The 9,884-nt window shown below is 39.9% G+C and overlaps 1 protein-coding gene across 1 annotated transcript; it reads right to left on the reverse strand.

Annotated features, from left to right (window-relative positions):
- Nucleotides 1-5,147: 5,147 nt before the first annotated feature.
- On the reverse strand, nucleotides 5,148-6,059 carry LOC123564982 (uncharacterized protein F54H12.2-like). The gene has a single exon (XM_045358950.1). It carries the CDS (start codon nucleotides 6,057-6,059, stop codon nucleotides 5,148-5,150), a length of 912 nt encoding a protein of 303 aa, XP_045214885.1.
- Between the last annotated feature and the right edge of the window lie 3,825 nt (nucleotides 6,060-9,884).

The raw sequence follows: 9,884 nt of genomic DNA on the forward strand, positions 1-9,884 counted from the left end.
GCTGGCGTAGTAAAGGCAACAAAGTCGTTTACGATGAAACCAATGGAAGTCAAGACTGTAATTGGGTTGATTCGTAAACAGTATAATGTAGCTTCAGCAGTTACTGAAGATGTTGAGAATGCTGGTCCAAGTAAACCATCTGTATGTCCACGTGTTGTTACACTTGACAACCCTGGAAAAACAGCAAGAATTCCAGTAAAAGTTGCTAATTTGTCAGCAAAGACAATAACTGTTCAAGCAAAGTCTGCTATTTGCCAGTTACAACAAGTTGATGTTTTAAGACAAGCATCCTTGTTTGAAGATTCTTCTGAAAGAGAAACTACACTTACCAATGAATCACCTGAAAAAGAAAGTATACTTACCGATGAGTTTCATGAAGATGATGAGATACTTACCTCTGAAGGTCCTGTTATCAACCAACAGTCTGCTACATCTGAACCTGAAATAGAAATGGAAACTATGAACGAAGGCAGGAATTTTTCAACAAGAATGAAAAGTAAATATGGAGTTGATTTAAAGGATTCGGAATTAACCAAAGAACAACAAGATAGAGTTCTGAAACTATTTGAAAAATATGAATCGATTTTTCCAAAAACATCATTAGATCTTGGCCATACCAATGTAATCAGACATAAAATTGAACTCACCAACAATGAACCATTTAAAGAACCTTATCGGAGAATTCCCCCATCAATCTTCAATGAAGTGAAACACCATCTACAGGAAATGATCGATATTGGTGCAATCAGCGAATCAAAAAGTCCATGGTGTTCCAACGTCGTGATCGTTCGGAAGAAAGACGGCACGATTAGATTCTGTATCGACTTCAGAAAATTGAATTCTAGGACGAAGAAAGACGCGTATAGCATCCCACGGGTAGAAGACACTCTTCACATGCTCTCTGGTGCTAAATATTTTTCCAAGTTGGATCTTAAGTCTGGGTATTGGCAAGTGGAGTTAGAGGAGTCCGACAAGGAAAAGACAGCATTTCAGGTTGGAGGACTCGGATTTTACCAATGTAACCGGATGCCTTTTGGCCTATGCAACGCACCAGCCACCTTTCAGCGACTAATGGAGCGCTGCATGGGTGACCTCAACCTGAGAGACTGTCTCATATACCTTGACGATATCATCATTTTCAGTAAAGATATCGACTCCCACCTTGATCGCCTCGACAAGGTTTTCCAACGTTTGGCAGAATACCAGCTTAAGATCAAGCCATCCAAGTGTGAATTTCTACAGAAAGAGACTTCATATCTCGGACACATCGTTTCAGAAGAGGGGATAAAGACTGACCCTAAGAAGTCAGAGACAGTGAAGAATTGGCCCACTCCAAAGTCCGTGAAAGAGGTCAGACAGTTCCTAGGATTCGCCGGTTACTATCGACGATTCATTAAGGGATTCGCATCTATAGCCAGGCCCCTTTCTGATTTGTTAATAGGACACCCAACAAAGAAGCAGAAACGAAAAACTCCAAATAAAGTGAAGCGCACTCCATTCGTATGGACGGAGAAACAACAAATAGCTTTTGACAGCATAAAGGAACAGCTCACCAATCCACCAATTCTTGGATTTGCTGACTACACAAAGCCCTTTACGCTTCATGTGGACGCTTCTTCAATTGGACTTGGCGCGGTACTGTATCAGAAGCAGGACGATAACGATCGTGTCATTGCTTACGCAAGTCGTAGTTTAAAGCCGAGTGAGAGGAATTATCCTGCTCACAAGCTCGAATTTCTTGCTCTCAAGTGGGCGGTAACTGAAAAGTACCATGAGTACTTGTACGGCTCGAAATTCTTGGTTGTGACGGATAATAACCCTCTCACATACGTCAACACGACCGCCAAACTGGATGCTACAGGACACAGATGGCTTGCCGCACTTTCTAATTACAACTATTCCATCAAGTACAGGAAAGGCAAAAGTCATTCAGATGCAGACGGTCTCAGTAGAATTGTCCCTCGCGAGATAGTTGAAGCTGTTTCTCTTGCAGGAACTGCAGAAACAACTCCACTTCAGGATATTGTTCATGATCCTGACCTGCCAATGCCACAGCTGGACATTATTGTGGATGATGACTATCTCCGGAGAGGAATACCTACAACTGGTTCTCCCCGAGGCACTACGAGACGAGATCTTTAGGGACCTGCACAATGAGCTCGGTCATCAAGGTCGTGATCGGACGACAGCTTTGTTCAAGGAACGTTTTTATTGGCCAGGAATGGACAGTTTTATTGCAGAGAAAGTCCGTACGTGTGACAGATGCATTCGCCGGAAGACTGCGGCCACCAGAGCAGAACTGACACCAATTGAGTCTACTGCAACCATGGAAGTTGTATGCGTAGACTATCTTTCGCTAGAACGCTCAAAGGGAGGATTCGAGAACATTCTGGTTTTGAAGGATCATTTTAGCAGATACGCACAGGCGTATCCCACTCGAAACCAGACTGCTAAAACTACTGCTAGGATTCTGTTCGACAACTTCGTCGTCCATTATGGATTCCCAGCCAGGATCCATAGCGACCAAGGCCAGAATTTTGAATCCAACCTCATCAAAGAGCTCTGCAGCTTGGCTTGTGTTGAGAAGACAAGGACCACGCCTTACCATGCTATGGGGAACGGAATGGTCGAACGATTCAACCAAACATTACTCAAAATGCTTGGTACTCTAGAGGAGCATCAAAAGTCCGATTGGAAAGCTCATGTTCCTAGTCTAGTTCATGCATATAACGCCACTCGTCACGAAAGTACTGGTTTTTCGCCGTACTTTCTGATGTTTGGTAGACATCCTAGACTGGCAATTGATGCTTTTCTAGGGTTACCAAAAAGGCGATTTATCGTCAAGCATACAGTCGGAGTACGTGTTGAAACTTCGAGACCGTCTTCGTTCCGCATATGCCAAGGCACGCCAGATTGCCTCTAAGACGTCTTCTACCAACAAGATCAACTACGACCAGAAGGCAAGAAGTTCTGTACTCCGTCCAGGTGATCGGGTGCTGGTTCGGAATGTCTCAATCCGTGGCAAACAAAAACTTGCTGACAAGTGGGAACCGCATCCATATATTGTCCTTAGACAGCCCTTGGAAGATACGCCTGTCTATGAGGTCAAACGGGAGGGGTCACGATATAAAAAGTCAAGGACTTTACATCGGAACCTGCTCCTTCCGTTTATGACCATCACAGACAAAGACGATGCAGCAGATGCTGAGGACAACTTAGACGACAATTCAGAAGACAATCGTGTCATTGAAGAGTTCAACCACTCAGATGATGACGACGTAGAGTCAGCCACTGAAACGGATACTTCAGAACACAGTCAGCCATATGTCATTCCTATGAGAAGGAAACCTGGCGAACCAGGACTGCGACGTCCATCAGGCCCAAAGAGAAGTCGACAACCTCCAAAATGGTTGTCGTCTGGTGATTGGCAGCTAGGATAGAATTGGACACAGTGAAAATAATGTGATTGTTTTATTATTTTAGCAGCTAATATCATTTTATTTGATGTGTGGATGTCAGTGACTTTGATTATTGAATATATCATATTGTTTATACGCACTGGATATATCAAATTATTTCCTAGACATATTAACTTTGTATTTGTCTCGGAACTGCTTATTTTGACAGGAACCTTTGAACTTTTGAGCTTTACAGTGGTAAAACTTTGTATAGCATACTTACCTGAACTTACCTTGATTTGCAGATGGATCCTTAGTAAGGACATAAAGCTTAACTTAGTTGATGTTAATTATACTTACGGTACTTTCCAGATGGATCCGGAGTATGAACATAAATACTTACCTGAGTTTATGTTGATTATACTTACCTTTCAGGATGTGTAACGATTGGTACCGTCGGCTTTCGTCAATGAGGCGTACGGTTTATTGCTTATTGAGATCTTTGATCATTTGCATATCTTTACAGGTAATAACATACTTACCTATGGTATTGTGCACAGTAGAGAGTTGTGTAGCCCAGCCAGTGTGTACATATATGTAGTACTACTTTCTTTTCAGTATAGTTTTAATGTTATCATCTGTTTTTAAATTATTCATTTTCTATTCAGATGACGAAAAGCAAAAAGTCAGGAGACTTTTTCTCGTGCAAGGGGGAGTATGTCATAGGACGCCATTTTAACAGTACACCCACTTAACTGATATTTTGTTATTATCTGCGTTCTATATCAACGTGTAATCACCAATGATAAACCAATAGTCTAAAATCATGAATAACAGTTTAAATCCTATACTTGCCCTATATGTCGGTCCATTATTTTCTCAAAACCTTGCTCTTTGGTCTCCTATTCATCATTAACAATTACTAACCTGTCACCCGTAACTAAATCTCCAATGCTCGGATACTATGTGTAACGCTTCATTACACATAATACCTGGTCATTGTAGTGATTTAGTTACATGTTACTGAGGTAACATTATATACTTTGCATCTATAATAAATATTTAGGATATTTATACTTGTTTCAGGTTAGTACATTTTTCCTATTTGATAAAGTAAAGTACATCACTTATAATAATTCATAGAAACATAACTTAGCTTTATATAAAGTATACAGTTGCACTGAAATCTCGAGTAATAGATTGTTAGTCTGAATAGATACATGTATATATGAACTTTGACCTCGTTTGATACATAATTTATGTTTACATTTTACTATCATTGTACATTTATTAAGATCATAATGTTTCATTACACATAATACCTGGTCATTGTAGTGATTTAGTTACATGTTACTGAGGTAACATTATATACTTTGCACCTATAATAAATATTTAGGATATTTATACTTGTTTCAGTTGTCTATCTGGCATTGACATATTGAACCCACTCTACCAAATAAATGTATGCCGACTGGGCTACGTCGACAAAGGCCTTCGTAAGTTTTAGTCTAATTTAACGCGGTTCTGAGTTCAGATGCTTAAATTTTTTAGCCCGAGTGGTTTATCATCTAAGCATCTGAAAGGGGAGCCGTGGTAAATTAGAAGACAGACCACAAGAAGGCAACGATTGATTCATGTATATATGTTCAATTAAAATATGATGAATAGTATGCTCATTTATCCAAGCAGAAAAGAACTGAATGTCATGTGGCAACTTCACGCCATAATGCTCGCTTACTGATCCGAATGTCAACCTTTGTTTATCACAGAATATATCTGCGTAGAACTTGCAATTGTCACCATACCAATGATGAGTCGTTTTGGAAGTTGTCCAAGAAATAAGTGATCATCAATTTTAGATCTCTGTCCATCGGGGATCGTAAATGTTTTCACAACAGCGCGTCGTATCGGGATATTCATGTTATGCTGACTAATGGCCTGATTCAAATCGTTGGCCACCACAGGAAGCAAGTCAACCGTTCTCACGCTGAATCCCACTCGCTGGATATCAACTTTACCTTCGGCTGTGCCAATGAGACAGACGTTGGTGGAGACTCTGTTCAACTTGAGGCGTATTTCAATTCCATTGGGGAGATATTTCTCTTGTAGGAATAAATCCAGATGTAATCTTCCATTGAGTTCACAGGATTTGCTTTCGGCAATACGAGTTCTGTGACGTTTCCATCCATCATTAGCTGCAGTTCGTATATTATCCTGCATATGAGTGCCTGTATCTTTATCCCAGAGTCCAAAAGCCCGCAGTTGTGTGTCTTTACATTCTTTGTTTGAGGACAGAAGATTTTCAATGTAGACTCTGTACGGATAGGTATGTGTGTTGCTCGAAATCAGTTTATTGTTCAAATACAGATCAATGCTACTGAACATACTGTGGAAAAAGTTATTGACCACAGAGGTTTCAGCCCCCAGGTCTGTTCCATCAGCCTTCAGCAATTTGAATTTGATGTACAAATAGAACCGATTCAAATCTGTCCATTTTTCCGTTTGTGGAGGAATAATGAATTCGATGGGCGCTGAAGTATTCAAAGCCGAAATCGGGTAATGTTCCGTCCATTGTCCATCTTGCATGGCTGACATGGTTGCAGGCACAGCAGAAACATCAAGTTCTGTTTTGCTACACTCGCAAGAACCGTGTTGCATCATATTTTTTCAGTCGAAAATATCAAGAGGTCTAGATTTTCTTTGTGAACGTTTTTTCCCACGACCACGTTGTGGTATCACCACCACCCTTCTTCCACGATGTCTGAATGAGTACTGACGACGAGGCCTTGGTTTTGAACCTTTTTATAGTTTTGATCAAAGATTCTCCCAAGGATAAGGCTGTTGCTTTTCCAACAAACGTCAGCGCCCTTTTTCCACGAGACTTTAAAACCTGTTTTGGATTTCTTCCTAACATGATATCCTTGACTGCACCCAGGCCTTCATGTTGAGGGCCCTAATTGCTGATTTAAACATGGGTTTCACAACAGAATGTGTTGTTTTGATAGCTGATTTAAAGATGGACCCATGTCCATGACAATATTTGCGAGGAACACCACAATAAGTTAAGTCGTGATTTCTTTCGAAAATGCAACTTCACCATAGACTTGCCACCTACAAACTCAACGGTTTGTCCAGTGTCGCCCCTTATATTTATACCTATTTCATCAAAACTGGATTTGAAGATGGGGACATAATGCAAATTGACAAATTCTTCGTGAACATGATTTAAATCTCTCTTGCTCGGTTCAAATGGAACCACACGAAGGATTGGTGCCTCAATATCTCCCAGAAAAGTAAAATCTGCCAGATCAGGATAAATCAATAAATGAGTAGTGCCAACATTCAAATCCACACCGTAAGGAAAATGAGTTGCATCCCCTGGATAAACATCTCCCGAATGTTGACTTTTTTCCCCTAGCTTAAGTAATACACTAGGATGAAAATGTATGCCCACATGCTGTGTATTGGAATAGAATTTGATACGTCTCCTTGGTTGGAAATTACCTATAACACCATGGACAATTTATGGAGAATGTCATCAAGTTCTTTTTTAATAGCATTGTCAATTCCAGTAATGAGATGCTCTGGGGAAGAATATACTCCAGAATTGATGCAGCAATGAAAGGTGTACTGATCAATGATTTTCCTACACTTAGCGGAAGGTAATTTACTAAATTCCTTGCCTAGTTTGGCATTTGTTGTAACAACTTGAAATTGAGATTCCTCCTCTGTCACATTGACAATTTGAGAAGGAATGATGAGTTCGACCAAAGCCATTTCATAATCATCTTTATTGACATGAATGGGTTTGGGTAATTTTGTCCTGAATTCACTCCGGGTATTGTTAGAAAACATACCCATAGAGCTGTCACTGAGCACCGTTATGTAAAACTAATTCATAGCTGGTGACCAACAGCTAGATTTTGCAACGTAGGCTGTTTTATGAATTTTAAACCTGAGGTGGGTAAAATGTAACCAAGTGTGCTACTGAGAAGAATTAACCAAATCCAACCTTCAGATTTCAGACAGAATTGAATGATAGAAACCACCAACACAAAATAAATGGCAAAAATCTGTGACATGTAAATGAGACGATTTTTTGGCTCACGAGTTTTACAAAGCGTCGTAGTATTGTCTGCCATCTCCACGCTAGTCGAATCTGACTGAGACATCCTGTCAAAATGTAGAGTCTTTTATACCAAATGACTTTCTGGAATTCAACTGTCAAATTTCTTTGGATAACCTTCCCAGTAAACTTTAATTTCTTTGATCTTTTTCCCACCAACTTTCCTTGTGCGACGAGCAATGACTGATTTAATTTTGTAAATATCTTTGTCTTTTATCGTCTGAATTTCAGGCAAATAAAAGGATCCTTCAATTTATTCCCACAACAATCTTCTAACTGAACAGTTGGTGGCAAAGAACGGCGAATGTGAATGACCTTGAATAATTCTTTGGTCAGTATGGGAGATACACTTTGTCAAAAGTTGGCTCTGTTTTGTTGATGCGAACTAAATCACCCACTTTGATCGAGATTGGTGTTGATTTTGTTTTTGATCCATACAAGTGTTGTGATACTTCAGGTTCTGTTTTTTCAGTGACCGATGCGGGTGTTGTTTGAATTCTCCGATGGAAACTATGATTGTAGACATGAACCATATCGTCTAAAATATCAATGTAACGTAGCCCTTTTTCATGTGTGAAATACTTCCACGTGCGAGTTTTCAAACTTCTTTGAATTCTTTCAGCAATGCTTGCTTTAGTTTCAGGATTTTCTGTAGTGAAACAAATGAATATGTTTTGACTTCAGAAATTTCTGAAAGTCTTATTTTTGAATTCAGACCCTTTGTCAGTTTGCCAGGACTTTGGGGATCGACCTAAAGTTTTCAAAATAGACTCAAACGCTTGAATCAAAGTTTGACCTGTTTTATTATAAATTGGAACAACCCAAGCGTATTTTGAAAACACGTCAATGACACACAACAAATAACGAAACTGATCTTTGTCTTTCATTAACGTCTGTAAATCTGCTAAATCTGCCTGCCACTGATGATCAATACCTCCCACCTTTGTTTGACGTCTTTAAATTTTCGACGAATAGGTTTATGCAACGTGTAGGTTTTCTGCTCCTGCAACCATTACCTGACTTGATCTAAATATAAAGATTTGACCTGTTTTCGAGCTGACCGATACAGCTTTTGTACGCCCGAAAATCTTGCAGGATGTTTTTGGATCGTAGTAAATTTTATAAAGCGCATCTTCTCTTTTACTGTCCATGTTAATAAGCCTCCCACGACTGGGACGTTGAAGTTCTGGGTTCACGTTTTATAAACTCAGGTGGTGTATGCGGTAAGTAGGAACTGGTCTCAAAAAATTCATCCACATACTCTTCATCCTCGGACCCGTCTCTCTGCATCCATAACCAGCGCTGTCTTTTGCCAACATATTCCTGAGGGACATTAGATTCTCTCAGACCTCGAGAGAATTCTTGCCATCCTCTTGGGTTGGATCCTTTACATCGCCTCTGGACATCATTGACTAAATCAATCATATTAGATCCGTGAATAGGTTTTCCATTGACTTCTAAATTTCCCTGAGCATTCCAACTCATGCTCGGATGGTCTTTCAACATTTGAAGAAGAAATTTGGCCTTACTACGCATGGTTATAGGCACTCTATCAATAATACGATCATGCAAAGTCTCAGGCTTTTTCTTTGTTTGTACAGTTTGCTCCTGCTGCTGAAATTTTGATGACGGTTGCACTGCCTTTTTATGAGCCAGTTGAAATTTCTGTAACGTTTGGCCGTATAATTGAGCTTTTTCACTTTCAGACAAATCTACTCGATGAATTACAGACCCAACTCTTTCTGCAGCTCTGATGTTTGTGTGATGTCAGGGTTTGGTGGTAATCTTGGACGTTGCTGTTGCTCTGCTTTCATCTCTTCCAGTATTTTAAACGGAACAATGGCCATCTTTTTCATATTTTATATATCTATTTTCCAAGACTGTTGTTGAGCACAGGTGCTAGCGCAAAAGCTAACAGTGGTAAGAATCCTCCTTTCTGATTTAAATTTTGTTTTTTCTTCTAGATGGGAATCATTTTGTTTGCCAACTTCCGAAGTTGTTGACGCCTTGGATGCAACTGGCGCTTCTGAGCTTCTGATAGAGATACATTCCCTTTTAAAATATTTTGGCAGCATTCTCCCACACAGTTGATTAGATCTTTAGGCGCTTCCTTGATTAGTTTCTTTGCCTAAAGCTAATATCATGGCCCCATGTTTCTTGATCAACGGTGTTTTATGTTTTGCCATTCTTTTGCATAACATCTTCGTGACTGTCCCAACAACCAAATGATGTTGTTTCTGTGAATACTTGGGCTTATATAGGCGACAGGGCATCAAAGGCTGTCTTAGCAGCATCACTAATCGAACTTGATCTAAGTGTAGATACTTGTCGATTTAGTGGTGAAAATCGGGCTAACATTT

This window comes from Mercenaria mercenaria, chromosome 2 (genome assembly GCF_021730395.1).
Source record: "Mercenaria mercenaria strain notata chromosome 2, MADL_Memer_1, whole genome shotgun sequence".
NCBI lineage: Eukaryota > Metazoa > Mollusca > Bivalvia > Venerida > Veneridae > Mercenaria > Mercenaria mercenaria.

Coding starts and splice junctions, on each gene's coding strand:
- LOC123564982 (XM_045358950.1), bottom strand. CDS start 6,059: ATGATGCAACACGGTTCTTGCGAGTGTAGCAAAACAGAACTTGATGTT.